The 27,665-nt window shown below is 36.6% G+C and overlaps 1 protein-coding gene across 8 annotated transcripts in view; it reads right to left on the reverse strand.

Annotated features, from left to right (window-relative positions):
- TTC39B (tetratricopeptide repeat domain 39B) overlaps positions 1–27,665 on the reverse strand; it is a 130,354-nt gene that overhangs the window by 17,823 nt on the left and 84,866 nt on the right. For 6 of the 8 annotated variants that reach the window (XR_012037992.1, XM_072841410.1, XM_072841406.1 and 3 more), the window contains 11 exons: positions 24,924–24,991; positions 21,918–21,982; positions 14,945–15,050; positions 13,554–13,619; positions 12,228–12,336; positions 11,520–11,587; positions 11,375–11,434; positions 9,552–9,713; positions 8,609–8,700; positions 4,713–4,839; positions 2,141–2,249 (listed from right to left, as the gene is read on the reverse strand). Coding sequence is in view for 7 of the 8 variants with exons in the window: in XM_072841410.1 (XP_072697511.1) it covers positions 2,141–2,249; positions 4,713–4,839; positions 8,609–8,700; positions 9,552–9,713; positions 11,375–11,434; positions 11,520–11,587; positions 12,228–12,336; positions 13,554–13,619; positions 14,945–15,050; positions 21,918–21,982; positions 24,924–24,991 (1,032 nt within the window). In the remaining variant the exon portion in view is untranslated. Of the gene's footprint in view, positions 1–2,140; positions 2,250–4,250; positions 4,382–4,712; positions 4,840–8,608; positions 8,701–9,551; positions 9,714–11,374; positions 11,435–11,519; positions 11,588–12,227; positions 12,337–13,553; positions 13,620–14,944; positions 15,051–21,917; positions 21,983–24,923; positions 24,992–27,665 lie in introns of those variants that run through there. The other 2 variants (XM_072841409.1, XM_072841407.1) reach the window with 2 other exon arrangements.

Genomic DNA, 27,665 nt, shown 5'->3' on the forward strand with positions numbered 1-27,665 from the left:
GATCTAGCAATTCTACTTCTGGTTATTTATCCAAAGGAAATGAAAACACCAACTTGAAAAGGTATCTGCACCCTCATGTTCATCACAACATTATTTACAATAGCCAAGATATGGAAGCCACAAATGGATGAATGGATAAAGATAATGTAATATAGACATACCACAGACTATTTATTCAGCCATAAAAAATAAAATCTTGCCATTTTGCAACAACATGGATTGACCTTGAGAGCATTATGCTAGTAGTGAAATAAGTCAGACTTACAAAGACAAATACCATATGATCTCACTTATATGTGGAATCTAAAACAAACAAAACCAAACAAAAAAAAAAAACCAAGCTCATGAATTGGTGGTTGCCAGGAGTAGGGCATGGGAGGTAGGAGAAATGGGTAAAGAGAGCCAAAAGTATAAACTTCCCATTATAAAATAAGTAAATCATGGGGATATAATGTAGTATGGTGGATACAGTTAATACTGTACTGCATATTTGAAAGTTGTAAGAAAGCAGATCTTAAAAGTTTTCAACACAATAAAAAAAATTTTTGTAATTATGTATGGTAACAAATGTTAACTAGACTTATTGTGGTGATTATTACAGAGTCCACAAATATCGAATCATTATGGTAACACGTGAAACTAATATAATGTTATATGACAATTACAGTTCAATTAAGTATAATGTTACATGTCACACTTCACTTTTAAAAAGTATGATATATTAAGTGAAAAAAAAGTAGGCTAGTATATGCCCAGGTATACTCTGATTATAACTATAAAAATAAAGCTATGATGGAACAAATAAAAATTCTGAATTAATTGTTATAATAGCAAAAATATGGGTAACTTTTTTCACCTACATCTATCAATCATAATTGTGTTTAATTTTTTAACAATAATTATAAAGAAAAATCTCATTTAGCATTTCAGCCTCATTTTATAGCTCCAAATACAAAAATGAAACAAATGAGGTCCTCATTCCTGGAGCTATGTTCAATATTTAATTTCCCATGTGGAGAATATATTGAATATGAGGCTAGCCACTCTGTCAGTGCTCATCATTTTCCAGTTAAGAAATATGAATTAACTTATAATTTTTCCAGCCTTTTCCTGAATTTCTATGCCTTTTGCCATGTTTGTTACCACAGAAGTTTTCATTTTACTACTGTGGTTAGAACATTCCAAAGGATAAATGGTTGGGGAGGTTGGTAAGGAATACTACAAAAGGCTATCATTTATGGCATCATTTCTCAAAAGATAAATCTTCTGTTTAAGATAGAGAATTAGACAATGTCAGAGAAAGAAATCTTTGGATATTATCTGTGTCTCTTTGGATATCATCACCCCATTTTAAAAGAAACTCGAGGCCTAGAATGATAAGGTATATTTCCCAGAGTTTCATGCTAGAGCTGGGACGGTAAGCCCAGATGGCCTGATTTTCCTTCTACTATGCCAGATGCTTCCAGGAAATGGAGCTTCCAGGAAACTGGAGAGGGGCCTCCAGTACAACCAGCAGTAATTAGTAAAAAAAATTCAATTGTAATAAAATTTCAACTTGAAAACAATCTTCTGTGTCTGCAAAAACTTAATAGTCATTATAGAGCAAAAGAAGGCATGGAAAGAGTCACAAACTAAAAACCAGAAATGCACCCTAGAACTCTGATTGTTCATTTTTTTCGGTAACATTTATTTGGGTATAATTCACATACCATACAATTCACCCATTTGAAGCACACAGTTTGCTGTTGTACAACCAATACTATGGTCTTAGGACATTTTCATCATTCCAAAAAGAAATGCCATGCCCTTTAAAAGGTGTCACACACATACCCCAGTTCTCTATCCCTAGGTAATCACTAGCCTACTCTCTTTATAGATGTACCTGTTCCAAATATTTCACATAAATGGAATCATACAATATGCTGTCATCTGCAACTGGCATCTTTCACTTAGCCTCATGGCCCCAAGACTAGTCCATATTGCCCCAAATGTCACTCCTCTGACTACAATCATCCAGACCCTTGAAGCCCAAGTGTTTTGTCCTTATGATGTGTACAAATGAACATGGGCAGATGTGCACAGGGAAAGGGCAGGAGAGTGGTAATAAAAAAGATTTCCAGGCTTTACTTTTCATACTTACTTTCATTTTGTAAAGCAGCCTCAGCCTTTTCAACAGTGACCAACAGATTTTCAGAAAGGTCTTTTCTCTTGCTCACTACTGGAAAACCATTCCAGACATACATCATTTCCTAATGAGGAAGAATGAAAAGTCATTCACAATTATATGAGGTTATCCAATATCCTTTACAACAACACAACTATTCTCTTGGTTGCTAGGGATCTCAAGACAACATTCAGAAATCACTTTCCTTAACTTTCCTCATTTGGAGTGCAGTGAAGAGAATTTCGCCTTTTCTCATTTTATTATATGCCTTTTGCCTTTTATACCATGAAGTGATTCAATATATATAGTATATTATCTTTTTACGGAAAAATTTACTCATTCACTTATACATATATTGGTATTCCATCCTTTTGGAAGATAGTAGATTACGAATATAGTAATAGAGTATTTTTAACTGATCCTGTGAACAATTGTATTTGATAAAAATTTTGTTGTTAATTTTAAGTAAAGGGAAACATTTAAAAATATCTGCCAATTGTTTACATAAAATGTTTCCAAGGACTTCACTGGAAATGAACATACAAAATATTTTAATGGTTCTTTTATCTCATTAAAAACATGTGACAGTCCAGCAGTGCAATCCAACATGCAGAAAATGCATTCACTTAAAGCCATATGGCTGAATGACAGTCCCTGAAAATGTAAACTAATGATTTCTCATTGCAAATTATATCTCATAGGCTAACAGATGAGAATTTTTTGGACCAAAAGCAAATATGCTTTTGCTTGAAAATATTTTTCTAACTTCCCTGGTAGTATAGTTCATATTTTTAAGGGTATGAAATAAGCAGGGTAATTAGTATCTTCTTGGAAATAAATGAATTTTAAAATATGATAAAGACATTGAACAGCTTCTTACAGGCAGGTAGTGGAAATGAGGAAAATACATACGGATGGCAAAGGGGAATAACTGAATAAACTCTGGAATACAAAAAAGAAAAAAAAGAAAAAAAGAAAGAAAAGGAAAAAGTCAGGAAACCCCAAAGGACGACAACAGATGTCAGCTTGTACTTCATGGTTTTCCTGTGCTGACTACCCATGCAAAATCAAACCCCAAAGAGCCAGAATAATTTGATATATTCCGTACTTTCAAAGAAGTCTTCATTAAAACAAATTAGGTGGAAATCATGCTTTTTTTCATGAAGTCTTGTCTAAACAGCCTAACAATTAAGAATGTGGTGCTCTGGGGGGCACGTGGATGGCACAAGGCACAAGGTGGGTAAGCCCCTGACTCTTGGTATCAGCTCAGGTAAGATCTCAGGGTCCTGAGATCAAGCCCCATGTCAGGCTCTACACTGAGTGCAGAGTCTGCTTAAGATTCTCTCTTCCTGAGATCCCTGGGTGGTGCAGCGGTTTGGCGCCTGCCTTTGGCCCAGGGCGCGATCCTGGAGACCTGGGATCGAATTCCACGTCGGACTCCCAATGCATGGAGCCTGCTTCTCCCTCTGCCTATGTCTCTGCCTCTCTCTCTCTCTCTCTCTCTCTCTCTCTCTCTCTCTGTGTGTGACTATCATAAATAAATAAAAATTTAAAATAAAAATTTAAGATTCTCTCTTCCTCTCCCTCTGCCACTCCTGCTCATGGTCTCTCACTGAAAAAAGTATGAGCACCACATTGTTGAATGACCACCCACTTAGGGCACCTGAGTGTTGGAAATGTGGCTAGTCCAAACTGAGATCTGCTCTAAAAGTAAAATACACACTAGATTTCAAATGATTAGTACAATAGAAAGGAATGTGAAATACCTCGTTAAATTTTTACTGGTTACATGTTCAAACAAACATTTTACATATACTGGGTTAAACAAAATATATTCTTAAAATTATTTGAATATTTCCTTTACTTTTTACAGTATTTGACCTCTTAATTTTTAATCTGGCTACTAGAAAAGATAAAATCAAATAAATGGTTTGCATTAGAATTCAACTCAACTTTAATTAAGCCAACTCACATCCCTGCCTGAGTTTCCTTATCTGTAAAATGAGACCACAGAGAGAAAGTATCCTCAACAGAGTTACTGTAAGAACCAAATGATATGTTTTTTAAAATAACCTTTCAGGGGCACCTGGTGGCTCAGTGGTTGAGAGTCTGCCTTTGTCTCAGGTCCTGATCCCGAGGTCCTGGGATTGAGTCCCGCACTGAGCTCCCCGCAGGGAGCCTGCTTCTCCTTCTGACTGTCTCTGCCTCTCTCTCTCTCTGTCCCTCACGAATGAATAAATAAATATTTTTTTAAGTAACTTTTCAAAAATATTAAATGATATATATTTTAAAATATAATGCTTAGAACATACCAACTAGTCAAAAAATTAGCTATAATTTTTATGAGTATTTAATTATTAATAATTTATAAATGTTCACCTTACAAACACTCTTACAATGGCTCTTAATTGAGCTAAACTTCACAGCAAACATAAACTTCACAGGTGTGCTTCCTGCTGCTGTGAATGGACGATTTCTTTTATTTGTTTATTTATTTTTAACAATTTCTTTATAGAACACAAACAGTAAATAAAATAAAGGCAGATACCAGGGCAGGGACGATGAGCTTCACTGGTGCAGGCAACGAGGCAGAGTAACGTCGAGACTTCCTTACAGCAAACTTCTCAGTAGGGATAGATTTCCCTGCAATTCTCTGCTTCAAGCTATCCACCTGTCTGTGAAGAACCCAACCCCAGCCCCAGAAAAAGGTCATTAGAACACATATGTTACTGATACTTGCAGTTTTCACAATGCACTCCCCACACCAGCAACAGCAGCAGCATCTGGAAATGTGTCCTAAACACAAACTTTCAGACTCCACCCCAATGGTGGAATGACCTAATATTAGTAATTCTAGAGCTGGGCCCAGCAATCTGGAGTCTAGTGAGCCCTCCAGGTGATTCAGATGCGTGCTCAAATGTGAGAACCACTGAGTAACACATACTTCTCTCTAGTTAACTTAGCTAGTGTATTTTTTTTATCAAATACAATCAAGAAAATCTAGATATAAAATTGGCAATGCACCCTAATGGTTATCACAGCAGTGTCTACAATAGCCAAAATATGGAAAGAGCCCAAATGTCCATCAACAGATGAATGGATAACACACACACAATGGAACACTATTCAGTCATCAAAAGGAATAAAATCTTGGCATTTGCAATGACATGGATGGAACTAGAGGAAATTATGCTAAGTGAAATAAGTCAGTCAAAGAAAGACAAATACCATATGATTTCACTCATATGTGGAATTTAAGAAACAAAACAATTCGATGCTATCATAGAGCAGACCTCAAGCTTTCTCCTGAAAATAAGACTGGTTACATGTTTCATGGAAATTGTTTTGATATGAAGAAAACTTATTCTGAAGTGGAAGAAAACAAATGGAGATTTAAAAGATTTCAACATATCTGAATATCCCATTCCATTCCATCGGCTGTGTGTGTGAAACAAGGACATGCATTTCACCAGTAAGAGGTGGCATTAATCCTACCACAGCATCCACTGATGTTGATTCTATAGTTAGTACACATGGTCCTATTTTCAAAAAGAGCTTCTAAAAAGAAGATAAAAGGGATCCCTGGGTGGCGCAGCAGTTTGGCGCCTGCCTTTGGCCCAGGGCGTGATCCTGGAGACCCTGGATCGAATCCCACGTCGGGCTCCCTGCATGTAGCCTGCTTCTCCCTCTGCCTGTGTCTCTGCCTCTCTCTCTCTCTGTGTGACTATCATGAATGAATAAAAATTAAAAAAAAAAAAACTTAAAAAAAAAGAAGATAAAAAAAAAAAAGGCTTGGTATTACCTTCAAATTTGCCCTAACAAGTCTTGAGGCTATCATTTCTCCTAACATGGGCACAGAATACAGGATTCCATGTAAAAGGTCTCATCATTAATTAGGTTTGAAGAATGTAACACAGCTTCTCTGCCCCTTCACTTCCTCCTCTCCAGTGGTCATCTCCTCTCTGCTACCAGAGCCTCTCGCCCCTGCAGTCATATCTTAGAGCATTTTTCCATTGCCTGCAACTTTTCTACCTTGAAGCGCAAATTCAAGCACACCACTCTGAATACCATTCTCTTCATTCTAAATTGGCTATTCTAGTAAGACTGCTGGTCTACTTGCTCTTTGCCCTTCTCCTGATCCACATCTCTCTCTCTCTCCATGTTCCTGCTTAGATGGCTTTGTCCTTTGACTCCTGCACACACTGTCCTAAGTCCTAAATGCCCTTGTCCACTGGCTAATTGCAACGCTCATCTGATAAAACTGCAATCCAGGGTGAGGCTCAGTGTCTGTGTGAAAGCAGACTGGCATCCCTGTAAACCTTAGCACTGACCTCAAATGGTCATTCCTCCTGTGGTGTTTCTTTCAAAACCCCACCGTCCCACTCTCTGTGACAATGATTTTGAACATTTTCCATCCTCCCACACTGGCAGCCCACTCCTCTCTCCCTCAGTAAATGCCCTTCTTTGTAAAGAAAAACAAGCTAGCAGATGGAGAGCCCTCCTTCTCATGCCACAACACATAAGTTTGCCTGCCTCTGTACCCACTCTGGACTTCTTCCTGTGTGACACAACAGAGCACCTGGTCCTCCTCCTAGATAAAACCAACCATGCCATCAGTGTTTTCAATTCTAATTCCTCCTGCCCTAGGACACTTATAAATATCAGTCATCCCATTTTCTTGCTTCTATGTGTAACCTCTCTTCTACCAACTGGATCCTTCCTAATGGTATTTGAGAATACTCACAACTCTCCCACTAAAACATTCTCTGACATGACATCTCCCTCCAACTACCAATCTCTCTCTCCCCTCCCCTTCATAGTCAGAATTACCCGGGGATGCATTTATCATCAACTCTGCATTTCTTTTCTTCAGCCACCCCAGTCTGAATTCCACTTCCACTTGACTACCTTATCAGCCTCTGCTAGGGTTACCAATGATCCCTGTCAACTCTGTCTTATATTTAAATAGAATACTGTGTTCTGTGAGACATAGTTCGATGCCCCTTGACCTTTCTTTTCTTTTGACCTATATACAGCTGACCCTTGAACAATGAGGGTTAAAGACACCAATCCCCGCATAGTCAGAAACTCATATATAGCTTTTGACTCCCCCCAAATTTAACTGTTAACAGCCTGTTGTTGACCAGAAGCCTTACTGATAACATAAAGTTAATTAACATATATATCATATGTATTAAATACCATAGTCTTAAAATAAAGTAAGCCAAAGAAAAGAAAATGTTATTAAGAAAATCATAGGGAAGAAAAATAAATTTTCAATATCGTACTATAGTTATCAAAAGAAATCTACATGTAAGTGGACCTATGCAGTTCAAACTCATGTTGTTCATCAGCTGTACCTAAAATATAACATGATGTCCTATCAAGTATCACCATTTAGTTCTTTAATGGGCAGTGCTCCTTCCTGCAATAGGCTCTTTGGTCTGAAACTGTACCAGCACAACTCCCTGCTGCCTCAGCAGCTCCAACTCCACCTTCAGATACCATCTCAACCATTACTGCCTCTACATTTGTATACATACTTCTCCCATTGGGGAATGCTGGTAGGAGGGGACAGTGAGTGGGTACTCTTGGTGATGCAAGTTATTATCAGCTTCTGGCCTGCTAATTGTGATCCCAATCACCAAGAGAGGAAAAAATATCAGGTTTGTTCAGGAAGACTGAGCATGGTGAGTTTAAAATGCTTTCAGAGCACCTGGGTGATATAATTGGTTAAGCATCCAAATCTTGGTTTCAGCTCATGATCTCATGGTCATGCGATCAAGCGCCAGGTCTACTTGGGACTCTCTCTCCCTCTCCCTCTGCCCCTCACCTATCTTCTCCAAAATAAATAAAATATTTTAAAAATAAATAAAATACTTTCATATATCCAAGTAAAGATGACAAATGGGAGCTGGCTTTATGGGTCTGGAGCTCAGTCAGGTCTGAACTAGGAATTTAAACTTGGCCTGGCCGAGATTTCCTAAGGTTGAGGCTCTAACACACCAATATTTAAAAGCTGGATAAAATAGGATAAGCCTACAAAGATACTAAGAAGGAATGGCAAGAAAAGTAGTAAGAAAAAAATTAGTCATGTATTATGATTTTGCAATTGTTTATGTGATAATTTTACTGATATCTGGTTCTACTACAAGATTATAAATTCCACAAGGACAGGAACCATGCCTGTTTATTCAGCACTTAACACGGTACCCCTCACAGAGTAAGTGCGCAAAAACAACATTACAGATGATGGGTACATACTGATCTAGACAAAGTTAAACAGGTTAGTTCATAGCAGACCTTCTCTGAGTATGGTTTTTAAAGATTCCTGCATTGAATAGTAGAAATTAATGAAAATATGAAGGTAAAGCATGGGAGAACACTTAGGGGAAAAGAAAGATGTATTTAGGATCTTTGTTATAGCAATAGTACCTTGCTTACCTGAATAAAGTTACTACATCCTCCTTAGTTGCTACTACATCTTCCTCTGGAAGCATACTCAAAATTGCAGCTTTCAAGAACACATATGTTGCCTTGAGGAAAAGAAGAAAAGCAGTGAGTACAGAACATCTCTAGGTACATGACATTTCTATCTTGCATGTCAGGAATGACCCACAAACTGTCCAGAGGTAACATTTAAAAGGGACCTAAGAAAAAAAAGAAAATGAAGTCTTATACTGCTTGGTCCTATTGAGAATAACACTTTTCAGTTAATTTTGACCCCTTTCCTATTATATAACAATAGTGTTCACAGATAAGAGAGTATACAGAATGAACAAGAAATCGTTATCTCATTTCTCCCAACTTCTCACAAATAGGTGAGAATTAATTTTAATTATTATGAAACGCCTCATCATCAGGGCATCATAAAGTCTCCAGAAAAAATGTTAAGACTATTGATATTTATTTATTTATTTTAAAGATTTTATTTATTCATTCATAGAGACACAGAGAGAGAGACAGAGAGAGAGAGACACAGAGAGAGGGGCAGAGACACAGGCAGAGGGAGAAGCAGGCTCCATGCAGGGAGCCCGACGTAGGACTCGATCCAGGGTCTCCAGGATCACGCCCTGGGCTGCAGGCGGCGCTAAACTGCTGTGCCACCGGGGCTGCCCGACTATTGATATTTAATAACTTTAAAATGTAAGTGCATTTCATCCTCAGAGATGAAACCTCTTTGTTGAAAAGGACTGTGTGGATGCTTTCAGAGCTGAGGGCAGTACTTATAAGCAGTAGGTATTTAATGCTTATTTCCTCCTTCAATGAATCCCTCAGTTGAGAAAGCAGTGTTGATGTCATACTTCTGAATAAACAGTCCTAAAAAAAAGTCATCCTGGACACTTATTAACAAATAGGTAACATTAATGAAAGCACAGCACTTTACCTTGGACCATTTACTTTCTTTGCAAAGCAGATCGGAATAATAATATGCCTTCATCCAGTTTTGTTGGAATACATAAATCCACATCAGCTCCCAGTAACAGAGATGGTGAAACTGTTTCCATTCTTCTTGAACTGAAATGCATTTTCGAAATATCTCTTGTGCCTATAAGTCAATTGCATAAAGCTGATCATCCAGATAATAGACAAGGAGATAATAACCTAATGGAAAAATACATAAATCACTTTGTACAAAAAGAACAAAAGCATCACTCATTAAACCATTCAGTGTGATGATATAATGATCCTTCCCCTCCATGCAATGATACAATTAAATTCTGCCTCTTGATTTAGCTTCTTGAGGGGGCTGTGGGACTTTATAATGTGAGAGAAGTGAAGTCCCTTCCCAAGTAAGATATAAAATGCAGAAGTCCTTTACAAAAAGACTGAAAATAAAAGCCAGAACTCCCGTAAGTTAAAATATACCTTAAACAAAGTTAAAGGCAGGCTGGGAGAAGGTATCATTACATCCACAAGTGGCCAAAATTAACCCTTATCATACAACAATTTTATAAAATCCTTAAAAAAAAGACAATGGGAAAATTGTCAAAGATATGAATTGGTAAATCAGAGAAAAAGATATACAAGTGACAAACATACACATGAAGAAATCTATACGCTGAAAAATAAAAATTTAAAAATTAGATTCTCAGGGCACCTGGATGGCTTGGCAGGTTGAGTGTCTGACTTTTGGTTTGGCTCAGGTCATGATCTCAGGCTCAGGTTCCTGAGATCAAGCCCCACGTCGGGTGCCATGCTCAGCAGAGAGTCTACTTGTCCCTCTCCCACCTCTTCTGCTCCTCCCCCCACTCTTGCGTGCACATCTTCTCTCCCTCTCTAAAATAAATAAATCTTTAAAAAAATAGATTATCATATTTTGGCCATGACATGGGCAAAAATAAAAGATAAATCCAGAGTTGCCAAACTATATTGGAAACAAGTATTCTCATTTCTTTATAGAAGTTTAAATGGGATAACCTTAGTTATTAACCTTAGTTAGGAGGGCAATTTGTCTAAATTTATCAAAATGCGAACACCTTTGACCTAGAAATCCTGATTATCGGAATCTTATATAAATACACATGTCCACAGAAATATACACGAGAGGTTTACAAAAGCATTATTTATAGTAGCCAAATGTCTATCAGTAGTGGGATGCTTTATTAAGTATCATACATCCATCTAATGGAATGAAATCAAGCCATCAAAAAGACTGAGGGAGATTTAGATATACTGACCTGGAAAGAAATCCAAGATGTATTGTAAGTAGAAGAAGAAAAAAAACAAATCAAAGAAAAATACATAGGTTTGATCTCATTTGTGTAGAAGAAAATTATTGGTTAGTATACTTATATGAAAAACTCCATAGCCGTCTTCTTCAAGAGAATTAATGAATCATTTCCCTTGATAAGGAGTATGTGCAAAACAGTGAAGTTGTATCTTATGCAGAGGCTTGATTTCAAAGTCAATATATAATACAGAAACTCATAAAGTTTTTTGAAGAATTCCCTTAAAGGCGATCACCTATATTTTTGTAATATTCTACCCCAAGCTGCCTCACAGACTTACGTGTAAGTACAAACCATATTCAGAAATCTACTATAGAATACACACACAAAATTAAATTGGAGCATTTAAATAATATATTTTGTCTTTATTTCTGTCTAGCATATAAGCTAAACTTACTTATGTTGAATGAATATGACACAGCCCCACCTTACAGACAACTCCCCAATTACTCCCCCCCCCCCCCGCCAAATAAATTACCTCTTCCACATTCCCTTTCAGCAGCTCTATCCGGGCATGATAAAACAACATGAGGGAGCCCTGTGGAGAAAGGAAGAAAACAGATCAGCGCCAGCCCTGCTTGATTGGTTATGATTGAAACACACACTTGAAATTCTAAGCATACATTTGGAAACTGCCGGAGGAAGGGTGCAAGGAGGTTCTCCGCTTCCACAACATTCACTTCTCCTGTACCTAGAAATTCAACAGGAAAAACCTTAGTCTTCACAAAACAGGGTGATACTTATAAGTAGTTCTCCACATTTCATTAAAATATAGCAAACACCTATTCATGGAAAAGATAAAAACTGTTAATTTGGCATTTCTGCATTTGAGAAATAAAGTAAGACAAGTCCCATCTATGACTGTAGTCTAAGAAACCTCTAGGACAGACTAATGCATAAGTATAGAAGCAGTTATCTTTGAATCCTAATTGGGCTTTCTGGTTTTAATAGCAATTATTAATTTATCTTAACCAAAAATTTAATTTTCTACTCAGAAAGAAATGCAATACAAATATGCTAAAATAGATCACCTTAAAGTTTACAGAATGTTTTTAGCTGAGAACAGATAAAAAATATTCTTTGAAAGAAAACCTCCAGTCCCTCTGCTAAATATTACTATGACAAATGTCACTATTTTTCATCTTTACTCAAAAAAGAAAAAAAGTAAACAAATATGGACTACTAGCTCTTGGTAATTTTTTTCCAATTGTTTTACTTGAGATATAATTAACATACAATGTTATATTGGTTTTCAGGGAACAATCTAAATTTTTTACTTACTCAGATGAAAGGTCAACTTTCAATGACATAAAATGTAATCCAGTCCTTACCAAGTATTAGGGAGATATAAGTATGAAAAGCTAGTATAGTTAAGCAGCACAGTGGAGACCTCATGCTTCTTCCTGATGCACCTTCCTGTAACTGCAGAAGGCCCAACTCCTATGGGAAGCAAATGCATTTCAGAAGGGGAAAACATGACTGAAAAATTACTCCAACACTACAGATGCCTGGTTCATGTATCTCCACCCTCCAAGAAGGTGAAGTTTATTTTTCAAGAGCTTAGAATAGGGGTAATCCCTAACCAGAAACAAACTTTATATTGTAAACTGGCATAAGATAATCTCACAATTTTTTTTTCACATTATGTGATTCTAGGGAGAGGAAAAGGGTAGTGCTCATTTCATAGAAATGTTCTATTTCTCTGATAAAAAATATTAGTTTATTAAGACATATTGAGGATCTAAGCACAAGACACTATGGTGGGTATGAACAAATAGAGTTTTGTCTTCGAAGATCTTGCCATCAAATAGGCAAGACACTACATGAACACAGGTGAGTGTCATAAGAAAAATAACTTAATGATTCTGAGTCAGGAATACTTGAATCTCACTGGGAGAAAATAAGGGAAAGTTGGAGGAATAGCTGACATTTATCTCAAATCTAATGATGGAGAGGCTCCCAAGAGAACATTATTTGGGAGGCTGCTGGCTAGAGAGGACATCTAAATTAGAGAGTAGCAGAAGCACAGAAATAGAAAGCACAGAACCTGTATGATAATCTGTTCCCCCAGATAATCTTGTTCTCATATAGTTCTCAAAACCTGCCCTCTTCACTAACATGGATAGCTTTTGCAATAAGGCAATCTAGGTAATAGCATACTGAATATTATGTTTAATAAATGTTATATGCTACAAAAACAACCACACAGAAACATAACAAATGAAATTCATGGAAAACAAAATTTCCTTGCTTAGTTTTATCATGAAACTTGTAAAAGTGCAAGGAACCCCAAAACACTCTAACTATACTTGATCCATGTGAATCATAAAATGTGAGACATGGAAATCTAGCCTAATTCACTGGTTGTACAGAACACTCTGGGGTTGCATATTTTAACCACACAAGAGTACTAAAGTCCAGCAAGTTGCAATATTAGTAAATCATAATTTTAAGTAATGAAGAAAAAAATTTTAGCTTTCAAGAGAAGAACCATCTCAGCTCCTGAAAAGCATCATCAAGACCCCAATGACTCTTTACTGTTCTGCAAATAAATTGCCAATAATGGTCATGCTTGTTATGAGGATGTGTTGCATTGCTCTTGTATTCAATACTATTTTATCTTTCCTGTCAAAATTAAGATAAAATTAAATTTGTACCCTGTTTCCTGAAAATCCTATAAATTCTAGTAGTCTGATGATCCGTGCTGGTAAAAGGGAGAGCATCTACAAGAAAAAAAAAAAAAAGTATATTTGTTAGTGTATTGAACTATAGGTAAACGTTAACCTCCAAACAACTTAAAGTTTTAATAATTTGGTAATATGAAATATTAAACCAAGTTTAAATTACTATACATATCTAGTCAGCACATACTGCACATACCATAATCATTACCTGTGAATTAATTTCATTTAGCTAAGACAATGAACCTAAAAATTAAAAAACAAAACAAAACCCTGGCCTTCTCAGGGTGCTCTAGAGATTACTTGATCCTTTTACGTGCAATGATGAAGTGATGAGAAGGCAATCCCTCAGTGCCTAATTCCAAACAAGATTCCTTTTAACATCCTTTTCCAGAAAGCAAGTCTGTTGAATTCTGCATAATATGCCGACACTATCCAAAAGTGAACAGCATGACACAACAGTTCCTTTTTAGGACATCCCTAGGGAATAGTGGGGAGGGGAGATGCAGCCAGTGCAAGACTTCAAGCTGTTTACTTGCTTGTTCACTTTGCTTGGAAGGAGAAATAACCATGTATGCAATTCTATACAGATCCACAGACTGGAATCAATGGTTTGCTGAATGGCCAGAGATTCGAAAGGAATATCATTGGAAAATTAATGACAAAGAGCTTTAAGAAAGGGTATAGGCCTCTCTGAGTGAACAAAAAACATGAAAATATTTGTGTTCCATGTGAATGTTCACCAAAGTCTGACCTCAGCAGAGGAGGATTTGAATAATCAAATTGTTATTATTCTACCTGTTCTACAGCCAGCCATCCTCTTTCCCCAGCCACCCCATCACTGACCAACTGGACTCATGAACAAAGAGGCCATGGTGAAGTACACAGTCAGGTGTATTATTTCATTTTCTCTTTAATCCCAAACTTTAATAAATTTTAAAATCTCTAAATAATATATTACAATTTGATAAATATCTACTCAAACTCTTGGTCTCCCTCACAGCATCAAAATCATGCCTCAAGCTATATCATTACTGTCTCATCTATTTTCAATTCCATAGCCACCAATATTTCAGATGTGGAAATGGAACCAGATTCCAAGTTCCTTATTACCAAAAATGTTGCTAGTCCATTCAGAGTACTACATGCTTCCCCTCTTGTACAATCCAAAACTACTCTGAGTGTGTGCAGAACTTTACAACACATACTGACCAAAGTCACCATTGGATCACAACACAGAAAAACTGATCCCACTATAGCCACTTGTCAACCAAACCCAGGTAGAGGTTCACACACAGTAGAAAAGGCACTGGAAATCTTAGGTTCTTTTACTAAAGCCTCTGGCAGCTTTATAACTATTTACTTACCAAATTAAAGGCACCTATTCCAAGCTTGACACCCCCTTCAAACTCATAGAAGAACTGCTGTTCACCTTTGTTCTTCTGAATTACATGCAGAATAGAAAGACATTCTCTGGATCGAAGAAAAAAGTTACCGTGTAAGTATACCATGACTCTGAAAATTAACATTAAGTCAAATTTCACACTGACATACTATAAAATAAATGTCATTAGCCAAAACACTAGACAGTTTTTCAATGGAGGCGGCTGTGCTGAGTCTAACCTTAAGTCTACTCTGGTCATAGTCATTAAGGAAAAACTGACATGCCCATTTCTGCACTGTTTTATCAGGACCAATCTTTCTAGGCTGGAAGCAAGACAGGGCTGGAGTATCAGCAGACATGACTCCAGAGCCACAGGACCGCAGGGCTGTGACCTCACAGCTTTCCAGCAATGTTTCATAGAGGACTTCCCAGGTATGCTCTGTCCCTCAGCTGCTGTGCACGCTTCAACAGCCCTACATTCCACGGAGTATCTGAGATGCTATTGCCAAAAAAATGTGAATTTCAGTGTGATCTCAAATAGATTGAATAAATTACAGCTTGCAAGTAGGAAAGACTGAAAAAGGACCGCAAATTCCATCAAACTGCACCCATTTGTTGTTTTCTTTTCCTATTCCATTCAAGGAAATCTTTCTGATTTCTCATTTTCATTTCTTTTCCCCTCTTCCCTTCACATCTTTAAAAGGCAAATACTTGATCAGAGAAATGCAAATTCAAACAATGACAAAGATATAACGCTTGGTAATGAATAGGAAGTGCTTACCAAACTGACAAATATATATCTTAAAGGTAATAAGGAATAACCAGATATCATGTATCACCTTGTATAATATAATTACAAAACATACAACTTCATTTATGATGTATTCTAGCCAAATTTATTTAACCTGAATCCAGTAAGCCTAGAGATCTAATTTCCAGCTTATAGGGAATATAAGGGGTGAGAAGAATGCAATGGACTTAATTAATTATGCCCCTCTCCAAATTTGTAACTTGAAGCTCTAAGCTCCAGTGTGAGAGTATATGAAGATAGGGATTTTTAGGAGGTAATTAAGGGTGGGGCCCTAATCTGATAAGACTAGTGACCTTAGAAAAAGAGGAAGAGAGAGAGGTTATCTCTCTCTTGATCACGTAAAGGCTGAGTGAGAAGATAGCCATCTGTCTGCAATCCCGAAGGAGAGTTCTCTCCAGAAGCTGATCATGCTGGCACCCTGATCTTAGACTTCCAATCTCCAGAACTGTAAGAACATAAAATTCTGTTCTTTAAGCCACCCAGTCTGTGATATTTTGTTATGGCAGCCTAAGCTAACTAAGAAAAAGAACAAGCTTAAATGAAAACTCAAGAAAGCCAACAAACAAATCCATGGGATATTCTGCAGGACGACGGACTTAGGCTTCTCAACAACCATCATGAATATAGAGACTGTTCTAGAATAAAAGATAACTAATGGACGTAAACATTAGATGCAGTAGACAGTTTTGTGTTGCATCCTGGTATAGACATACCAGCAGTAAAAGAAATCTGCGGCCAACCAGGAAAATGTGAAGAGAGATGGAGTATTACATGAAATGAAGACTTAATTGCCATAGAAAAGTAAAGATCATTAACTGAAAAAAAGCAGGTTATAAAAGAGTATGCACATTAAAAAATGCATGTATCTTTAGATTTGAATAGGAAATATTCTGAAAGAAAATATACTAAGGTTTAACAGCTATTATCACTGTGTGAAAAGAATATGAAGTTTGTATGTTAATATCTGCTCATCTACATTCTCCCATTTTCCTAAATATACATGCCACTTTTGTGATAATAAAGCATTAATTTAATTTTTTTAATAGAAAACCAGTGCTGGCAAAGGGAAGACTTTTCATCTATTTTGGTAAAAGGTGGTTATAGTATGGAGATTGGCTAACTATGGGAACGTAAATATGTCCATCCATTCATTTGTTGTCAATGGCTGTTTATACTCCTCAGTCATGGAGTTGAGTAGTTGCAATAGAGATCTTATGACCCACAGCACAAACATATTTACTATCTAGCCTTTTAAGAAAAGTTTGCCAACTCAATTATTTTTCAGAATAACTTTGCACTATATATCAAAAATCTTCAACACATGCATACCATTGACCCAATAAATCCAATTTTATTCTAAGGAAATTACATGGATAAACACAAAATTCTACCTATAAGAGATACCATATTAGTATTTATAATGAAAATGTATAAATAAACTAAACAGGTAACAGGAGGAAATTAATTAGGATAGTCACATGAGTATATCTATTTATACATACACACAGGTGGTATAACCACAGAATAGAATGCTATACAGCTATTAAAATCTGTGATGAACTAAAAATATTTAATGACCTAAAGTTTTGTGACATGAGCTGAAAAAGGAAATTTCAAAATGACATGAAGTATATGATTTCGTTATATAAAAAGATAATTATATATGCTCATACACATGCATTAAAAACTCAAACAAATGGGGCACCTGGGTGGTTCAGTGGTTGAGCATCTGCCTTTGGCTCAGGTCATGATCCCAGAATCCTGGGATTGAGTCCCCACATCAGGACTGTGGGGAGACTGCTTCTCCCTCTTCCTATGTCTCTGCCTCTCTCTGTGTCTCTCATGAATAAACAAATAAAATCTTTCTTAAAAATAAAAAAATAAAAACTCAAACATCAAAAATTCAATAGGATGGCAAAAGGTAGAAATGATTTTCAAAATTCTTTTCTTTCTAAATCAAAACATAAATGTTCTATTTTCTGATAATAGATGATTGTTACAGAATTTTCAAATAACATGGAGAAAGTGTGAGTGCCCCTGCATGACTATCCTGCAGAGGATGGTCACTGTTAACAGCCTGGCACATAGCCTTCTAGGTGGTTTTATGCTTTAGTAAGAATGCAATCTTTAAAAACCACAAATGGGATCATGAAGTATGTACTGTTCTATAGATTATATTGATGATTTTCTATGAAAATGCATGAGAGCTACCTTATTTTTTTAACAAGTGCATATTATTCTATTCTGTGGAATAATTTAAATTCCTATTGTTAAATATTTATGTTGTTTCCATGTTTTCCATATTATAAACAATGCTGCTAAAAGTGTGCTTGTACATTCATCAAGTACTTTTCCTACATCAAATACTGAAACTATAATTAATCTATCACAACTATCCTTAGGATAAATTCCTAAAAAAGGGACTTCTGAGGTCAAAGGTGATACACTTTCTTAATTTCAATACATATTATCAAACATCCTTTGGGAAAACTCTACCAATTTAGATTTCCACCAACTTATGAACTCCTCACACTGTCATTTGCCCCAAATCATTTGTATCACATTTCCATTTGTATTTTTTACTACAGTTGGTATATATTTTTTTTCAGTTGGTATATTTTGCCGTGATGAAACTGAAATGTTAATTGGTCAAGCCATCCATCTCTTATGATTCCTGATTTTATGTCACACTTAAAAAGGCTTCTAAAGGGGATCCCTGGGTGGCTCAGCGGTTTGGCGCCTGCCTTTGGCCCAGGGCGCAATCCTGGAGTCCCGGGATCAAGTCCCACATCAAGCTCCCGGCATGGAGCCTGCTTCTCCCTCCTCCTATGTCTCTGCCTCTCTCTCTCTCTCTCTCTCTCTCTCTGTCTATCATAAATAAATAAATAAATCTTTAAAAAAAAAAGGCTTCTAAAATTGATATCATGTATCTACTGATATGATGCACTACAAAAGACACAATATCACTTGAATGGTATTTTTGCCATAGATGCAAAATCCGGATGTAATCATGAAGAAACATTGGAAAGTCCCCACTGAGAGATATTCTACAAAATAACTGCCCAGTATCCTTCAAAAATGTCAAGGCCATAAAAATAAAGAAAGACGGATGAATTCTTTCAGATTAAAAAGGACTGAAGAAACGTAACAACTAAATGCAACATCCCCAATCTTGGATTCATTTCTGGACCAGAAAAAGAACATTAGTGGGACAATTAGAGAAATCAGAGTAAAATCAGTGAAGTAATTGATAATACTGTTAGTTATTGTTAATTAACTGTTATTACTGTTAGTAATTGATAATCATTGTTAGTTTCTTGGTTCTAATAATTATACTGTGATTCTGTAAGATGCTAACATTTGTGACTCTGGATGAAGAATATATAAAAATTCTTTGTAAAAATTCTGAAGTTAAAAAAATTATAAAGTTATTTCAAAGTACAAAATTTTAAATAAAAGTTTAAAGGCTTTTGTGCTTTAGGACTATAAAAAAATACTTTCCTACGTTTTCCTTTAAAAAATATTTTAATATTAGAGGCACCTGAGTAGTTCAGTCAGTTAAATGTCCGACTTTTGATTTTGGCTCAGGTCATGATCCCAGGGTCGTGAGATGGAACCCTGCATGGGGCTTCACTCAGCACAGAATCTGCTGTATATTCTCTCCCTCTCCTTCTGCCTCTCCTGTTCATGCTATCTCTTTCTAACTCTCAAATAAATAAATAAAATTTTTAAAAATTTTCATATTAAATCTACATGGAATTTATTTTAATACTGTCTTTTTCCAGAATGAAGAACGAATTTTCCCAAAACCATTTATTAAACTATCTAATTTTTCCCACTATTTTGAAAGAGACCTATGTATATATAGGAATTTCCTATATTTTTAATTCCCAAGTAAATATCTGTGTGAGTCTGTGTGTATGTATGTACAAAACTACATGTATCCACACACTGATACAGATGTTTGCGCCATTTTAAGACTACTTGAATTTATTCCATTTTTAAGTTTTGGTGACTAGAAAAGCAATTAGTTTTTTACCATCCTTTTACATCATCTCAAAAGTATTTCAAGAAGAAAACTAAAAACAGTATGTCAATTTCCCAAAACACCCCCTATCTCTACCATTTTAAATACAATTTAATTTTATGAAATCACTTTGGGTAAAATTATCTCTTAAAATACTAAATCTTGGTTCTGTTCTCACTAGTGGAAATCTGCTTCTAATAATGACACACACACTAGCTTATATTAGATTAACTCTCCCACAGTAATAATAATAAACTTCAGAATTTAAATGTATACTTAAAATGTATTTTCAGGCACTGGAAAGTGAAAACAAAAAGCAGTAGGAAACTGGAGAAGAGCTGAACTTTGAAAGATGGGAAAAATTAATTCTCATACGGACTTTACATTTACGCGGCTCTTCAGCTGAAAGTACTCTCAAATCCACTCAATGTGGGGTAGATAGAACTAATATAGAAAGCCACAGTACTATTGTTGGGCCACCTGGATGGCTCAGTTGGCAAGTGTCTGACTCTTGGTTCCGGCTCAGGTAGTGATCTGATGGGTCATGAGACTGAGCCCCAAGTCCGGCTCTATGCTCACCGGGGAGTCTGAGTGAAGATTCTCTCCCTCTGCCCCTTTCTCTCCATGCTTGGGTGCACTGCACATGCTTGCTCGCTCTCTCTATCAAATAAATAAATCTTTACGGAAAACAGGTTGACAAAGCATTGTGGGGTTTATAATATATGTAGGTGTACTATCATAAAAATAGTACAAAAGACAAGTAGTAAATGAAACTATATATTCACAAAAATCTCATAATTTATGGGCAACAGTACAATACTAACTCTAAGTTGACTGTGATGAGTTCAGAAATATAATTACTTAGAGTGACCTTTAAAAAAAAATTAAAGAGAACTACAGCTAAGAAAACAATAGAGGGACTGATTACACTGAAATATATATTTTAAAAATTGTAATAAGGATATAAAAGGCTAAAAAGAAGTGAGAAAACCAAATGAGACAAGATAACAAGAAAAATGGTAGCCACAAGTGCAAACATATCATTTGTTTGTTATACTGAATTAAAAAGCAAGACCCAACTATACACACTTGTAAGAAATGCAATTTAAATATAAAAAATATATATATAAACAAAGATAGGTTTAAAGTATAAGAATATATATCATGCAAACACTAATTATAAAAAAGCATGAGTAGCTATATTACTATCAGACAAAACAGACTTCAAGACAAGAAATATTATAAGGAAAAAAAACAAAAAAAAAACAAAAACAAAACAAACAAACAAAAAGAAATATTATAAGGAGTTAAGTAGAGACATTTCATAATGATAAAAAGTTTAATTCATTAGGAAGATAAAATCATTAAGATATATATAAACCTAGTAACAGGGATCCCTGGGTGACGCAGCGGTTTAGCGCCTGCCTTTGGCCCAGGGCGCGATTCTGGAGACCCAGGATCGAATCCCACGTCGGGCTCCCGGTGCATGGAGCCTGCTTCTCCCTCTGCCTGTGTCTCTGCCTCTCTCTCTCTCTCTCTCTCTCTCTGACTACCATAAATAAATAAAAATTTAAAAAAAATAAAATAAAATAAACCTAGTAACAGAGGCTCTAAATATACAACGCAAACACTGACAGAACTAAAGAGAGAAATGGGTGACCCCAGAATCAAAGTTGGAGATTTTTAACTCTATGAGCAAATGATAGAACAACTAAATAAAAATCAGTAAGCATATGGAAGATAGATACGGACAACACTATGATCCACCTTAACTGAGCGTTTGAATCACTGCAGAACATTCTATCAAGCAGTACTGCTCTAGCATCTGACCAAGACGTAACTGTAATTTTAAATACTGATTTTAGGAGAGAGAAACTAAGATTATGTAATTAGAAATTACATCAATAGTTTTATTCCAGCTGTTTTTCTCAAGACAGCATTTAAATTTAAATTCTGTTGTCCTATAACACTGAATACATACTCAGTAGGCCAAAAAATCAAGTGCATTTTTACCAACACCAAATAAAAAAACCTAGTTGTACTTGATAAGAATTTTGAAGTACAAAGTGGACAGAGTACAAGAGTCATCTAAAAACCACATCTTAATTTTTAACTTACTTATATATTTGGTAACTCGTCCTAATTTTGAGTCCACCTTTGATGAAGTTGATCATATTTTCATCCTGAAAACAATTCAGTTAAATAATTAGATCACTTAGCAAAAGATCCTTATACTGCCCTCACAGTTATGTATTTGTGTGATTAGAACAAAACACTATCTTTTGAGGACATAGTTTTTAAATTAAAACATTCTTCTTGCTTTACATTTGAAATGCTTTTCTGTAATTTTTCTTCCAAGTTAGATGGCAATAAAAAGTACACATTTAAAAATCTTTGCATTACTTCAAGCAAGTAATTAAGGAAGTAATCCTTATCACTTAGTGGCCAAATATGTTAGTCCAAATCTATTGCAATAAACATCATCTACTGCACAATTTTCTCCTGGGTTCAAAAGAATCCACAATGGGTAATTTAAGGATATGCTCTAAAGACAAACTATCCAGCCCATCACACTCCAGTAAATGGGATAATGGTTCTTCTTCTGTAGGATCCTTCAGCATTCAGTCTATTTAACGTTGTAAATTTTACTCATCTACATTACTAGAACAAAAATTATTGTTCTGGATTCTAAATTCATTGTCACTAATAAGCAGTTTTGTTTTGGGGGAAAAAAATCATTTCACTTCTCTTTGCCTGATGCTCATCAACCATAAAATTGAAGCAGAGGGTCTAAATGAATGTCATTCTCACAGGGTCACCATTCTAGGATTGTAAGAAACTCTCTCAATAAATTATATCAAAACCTGCTTAAAAGAAGTTAATCCAACAGATAGTGCTAATGGAGACATTCCCATATTTCACATTTCCAAGGAGGATATTTTTCTCGTCTATTGAAAATGGAAAGATGCTCTGGTGTTTACGTCTTGTGCACTTTAGCATCCTTCTGAAGCAAGAGAAAAACCTATTTTAGCTTACAAATTTCATTGATTATTAAATTTTTAACACTTAAATTAGTATAAGAATCAATAAACACGAAATTCGCTATGCAACTTAAATGTTTATCTTCTTATTTTAAGGAATCTTATGATTATACAAGTTCTAAGACTGGCCAGGAAAGAATTTCTTAAATCACATTAAAATCTGCCTCAAATAATAATATTTTGTTTCATGATTCACCAAACATGTACTGAATGCCTATTTTACACCAGGCATCTGAATGCAAAATCAGACAAAAGCAATACAAGGTGCTAAGAGCTGGAGTCATGCACATGGATGGAGATAATGAACAGGATGTCACAAGAGCACAGAGCAGGGGAGAGGAGGGAATGGAGAGGTCCACAGAAGCTTCCTGGAAGCACTGGGGCTTAAAGCACAAAAAATGATTAGGAAGTGGCCAGATGAAGAAAGGCAAAGCAGATGTGACCTTTGAAAGCCAAGGAAAACTCAAGGGGAAAAAAAGGCAAGGAAGCATACTAATCATGGATGGCATGCTTGGCCATCTGTGCTTACACAACTCAGTGCTGCTGCAGAAGCTACAAAGACGAAACTAAGGAGTAAGAAATCTACCTCTACCCGTGCCACTCAGGTACGCAACACACCTGCCAGTAGCATCTGAGCACATGGGTAAGAGGGAAGGAGGGAATTTGGGAGAAGATACCAGTTTAGTTCAAAAAAGCCTGCCTTCTTTCTGATATTCAGATACAGAACCACTGCCATAGTCAATGAGAGTTACTAAATACTGAAGTATAGCAATGACAAGGTGAGACTCATCCCTGAGAGGCTGCTCAGCTGCACAATGGACAATGAGCTGTAGGTAAGAGAAATTAGAGCCAGAGGGTCACTAGGTCGCTGTGCAGTCTAGAGAAGAGCTGATGAACACTCCCATTAGAACACTCATAGAAGGAAGAGGTAGAGATGGCATGGCTAAATCTTCAAAAGGTAAAAGAAGCATGACCATTAAACTGGATATGGAGGCATGAGGAAGAGAGATAAATCTTAGATATCTCCCAGATGTTTAATTGTAAGTCCCCACATATAAAATAAGACTTTAAATCCCAGATTTGATTGTCAAATCCTGATTTTGAAAACACATCAGAAAATTTGGGGGTCTCTGTGACCAGTATTATGTTTACTGAGGCAGTAAGAATGTGGTTCATAATACATAGGGTTTTAGGAAACGGGGTTATAGACCAGATTGATTCAACTTTACTAAACCAGAATCAAGCTAAGAAGTCAATCTTCGGGGGGAAAAAAAAACAAAGAAAGAAAAGCAACTCTCAATACAGTGTAAAACAATTGTGATTGAGGAAGATTTGCAGTTTCACAATTGCATTTCCGCCTCCTTACAATCTTGACCCTACCTCCATCCCTACTGTATCCATCATTGCCACCCATGGGGCCATGATGTTAAGGTCCATGTTTTTTAGAAGTGTCGGAAGATATAATGTTAAGCAAGGTACTTGTTCTAATAGTTCCTAGAGGTAAAATTAAAATGTCTCTTATAGGAAGGTATTCATTATTTGGTTTAGTGACTTTTAAAATCTGCTTTTCCAAAGGAAGAAATAAAAGCAAGAAAGGGGAATGAGAATAGAAAGAGGGGAAAAATAAAATCTGAAGTATATATGAAAAGCCTGGCACTCAATGCATGCATATCTGAGCTTTGCAGAAGCATCTGGTGTAAGAAGGCAATGGGGCCAAGGATAAAGATGCCTCTTTTGCCGGGGCCTGCAACCCTCTACCATTAGCAAATGCAAAGAGGGATAACTGCACACTTTTCATACAGAGAAGCATCCAGAAATTAGATGCAGTAGTTGCAAAACAGTTTCTTTACAAGGCAGTGGTTCCCAATAGACTGAAATTTGAAACAGACTCCAAGTGCATTTGAGTAGGAACAAAGCTCCCTGGGGTCTTTTCTCAGTCAAAGTTTATCCGAACAACAAGTATCTTCCATTACAACTCTAAGTCAGAAGAACTGAAGCACTGACATAGAATGGGCCATATTTTTTCAATGTAGTACTGGCAGGCTTCCCCGGCATTACTGATTCGAAGCCAAACATTTATTACCTGCACAAACGTGAGTGCTGCTTTCTGTAGGAGACACTCGGCATAACAGATTTCGGCATGCATTTCCTCTATTAAAAACAAATAAAATCACATTAAGGAAAATCCTATGTCCACAGTAATTGCTCTGAGATGTTCAGAAAAGACTCGTAGATCAATGAACCCAAGAGAGACACAAAAATCTATGTTGCTTTGGTACTTCCATAAAAGCAGAATGGGGACCTCAGTTCTCAGTCCCTTGGCAAGATTTTCCTAGAATGTATAAAATGATTTAAGGAAGTCATCTTTGGCCCCATTCAAATATAACTGCAAAGAGTCAGGTGCTTGGTGCCAGAGACCCAAACTCAGCTCACAAGAGAAAACCAAAATTTAAGAGCACTTAAAAAATAGTACTTTTTAACTTAACAGTAACACATAAGCTTAAACACAATTATAGAGACTGAAATAAACTATCTTAAATTTATGAATTCTAGCTTCTAAAATATGAAGGTATGATAATCATGGCAATGATTAGACACACTATTAACTTAAAGAGAAAGCAACAATTCTCCAGAGTTCTGTGGAAAAAGTAGGGACGAGCATGCCCCAGTCATGATTCCTCACACACAGAAGACATGATATAAAAAGAGTAAGCATCAGCACAATTTTAGTCTATGTTGATCATTGCGATATCTAGCACAGAACAAGGCACTCATAAAAGGGACAATGTAAAGCTTTGTATATCCCAGGGACAGATGGAGTGCCCCGAAACACATGGCCCATCTTCCTAAACAATACCTTATACTTGCAGAGATTGGGGTAGGAGGGAAATCTTTGCATAAACAAAATCAGCAGATTTCTGCTTTGTCCATGGGATGCAAATTGACATTTTATTTAAGTCAATGAAGCTTGGGGAATTTAACAGCCTGGGTTGGAAGAAATGCTCTGCCGTACTGGTATCCCACCTCTCTCTACTGGCTACCTCATTTGATAAGTCCAGCTAGTAACATCTCCACTTCACAACTAAAGACTCAAATGGGGTTGCTGCAAGCAGAGCTCACTATGGAGAGTAAGCACTCGATTTTTGCTAGCTATTTTCACTAAGATCACTGCCCTCAATCCATGCTGGGCTTTTTGGTAAAAGCTCAGAAAGCAGAAAATGTTTATGTGAAGTTAAGTCGCTGAACTGTGTCTGTGAGAATGCTGTTGGGTCAAAGTGGGTAAGAACTAGTGCTGTATTTCTCTCACTTACACACACAGACCCCATTCTCATCCCCGCCAGCCAGCACACAACAGACAAGTTCTCACAAATTGGTTCCAATCCCTACCATGCTCACATGCCAAAGGTGGAATTTACAAAGAAGCAACCAGGCAGCGAAGATCCTTCAACAGCCAGCCTATGGATGGGGCCAAACTTGAGGAATTAGGGCCTGTGCATGTCTGGCAGCCATCGCCAGTCAGGGTCCCAGGGCTTCAGGACACATCACCTCTAAGTGCACCTCTGAATTTTCTCAGCGTTCAGTGGGATAAAAAGTGGAGTCTTCAATTTTTACACAGTCCCCTGAGTTTCCTCTTCCTAGATATATTTGCCACGAAGTACAAATGGTTTGGAATTACTCTGAAAGCCTGCTCGGTAACACAGATTGCTTGCTGGCTTGGGTGTGTGCGGGGAAGGCCAGTGGAGCTCCAATGGTGAAGTGCAAGTTGTGTAAAGTGAGGAGTGTGAAATGAGTCTGAAAAGGTAAGTTGGGGCTGAATTATGGACAATCTTAAGTGTCTGGAACTGGGCTTGATTTCAATAGGTAACATTGAGTCCATGCAGAGGTCTGAGCAGAAGAATAGGATGCATCAGGGTTAAGTTACAGATGGACAACCCTAAGAGCAGCTAAAGGACATAACAAAAAGGCAGAGATTTAGGCAAGAAAATTTGAGCTCTATATGCCATATGTAAGTATCCTTCATGTTAAATGCCTTTCACATCCTAAGTACTGCATTTACATATCTATTTTTAAAGGAAATTTGAAAACCATTCAGGGCAATATGCCAGCCAGGAGAGAAGAATGGGTGTGTTCCATGTTAAACCCACGAAAAGTTTAATTAAATATACTGACTCCTGCCCACAACCAGCCACTCAAGGATGTAAATGAAAATTACCAAGGGGAGAAACAAATCACATACTAAAGCTACAATGTTTTGACATGCTCCCTTGAACACAAAGTCTGTTTGGGTTGCAGTGACAGCCAAAAGCATTAGGAATAAAATGCAACTTAATTTATAAAAGTTGTATTCCTTCACTCTGGTTGATTTCTATCAGGCAGTTTCCCAGTTCTCAAAATTAGCTATTGGCATTTATGAACAGCTATCTTACAAGAACATCTCTTAATTATAAATTCCTTAGTCTACTGAAGGAATAGCTTCACCCTGGACTAAAATGTTAGCTAAGCATGCCTTTGGATATAAAAGTCTAAATAATCTGTTTTTCAGAATATGTTATAGTAACAAGCTATTTGTGTTTATTATTTTCTAATTAAAACGTTATTTCTTAAAGAAGTTTTAGGTTCCCAGCAAAACTGAGGGGAAGGTACAGAAATTTCACATGTATCCCTTGCTCCATGTGTGTACAACCTCTTCCATCAACAACATCCCTGCCAGTGTGGTACAACTGATGAACTTCCGTTGACACATCATAATTACCCAAAGTCCATAGTTTACATTATGGCCCATTCTTGTGTTATACATTCCATGGGTTTGGACAAATGTATAAAG

The sequence above is a fragment of the Canis lupus genome, chromosome 10 (genome assembly GCF_048164855.1).
Source record: "Canis lupus baileyi chromosome 10, mCanLup2.hap1, whole genome shotgun sequence".
Lineage (NCBI taxonomy): Eukaryota > Metazoa > Chordata > Mammalia > Carnivora > Canidae > Canis > Canis lupus.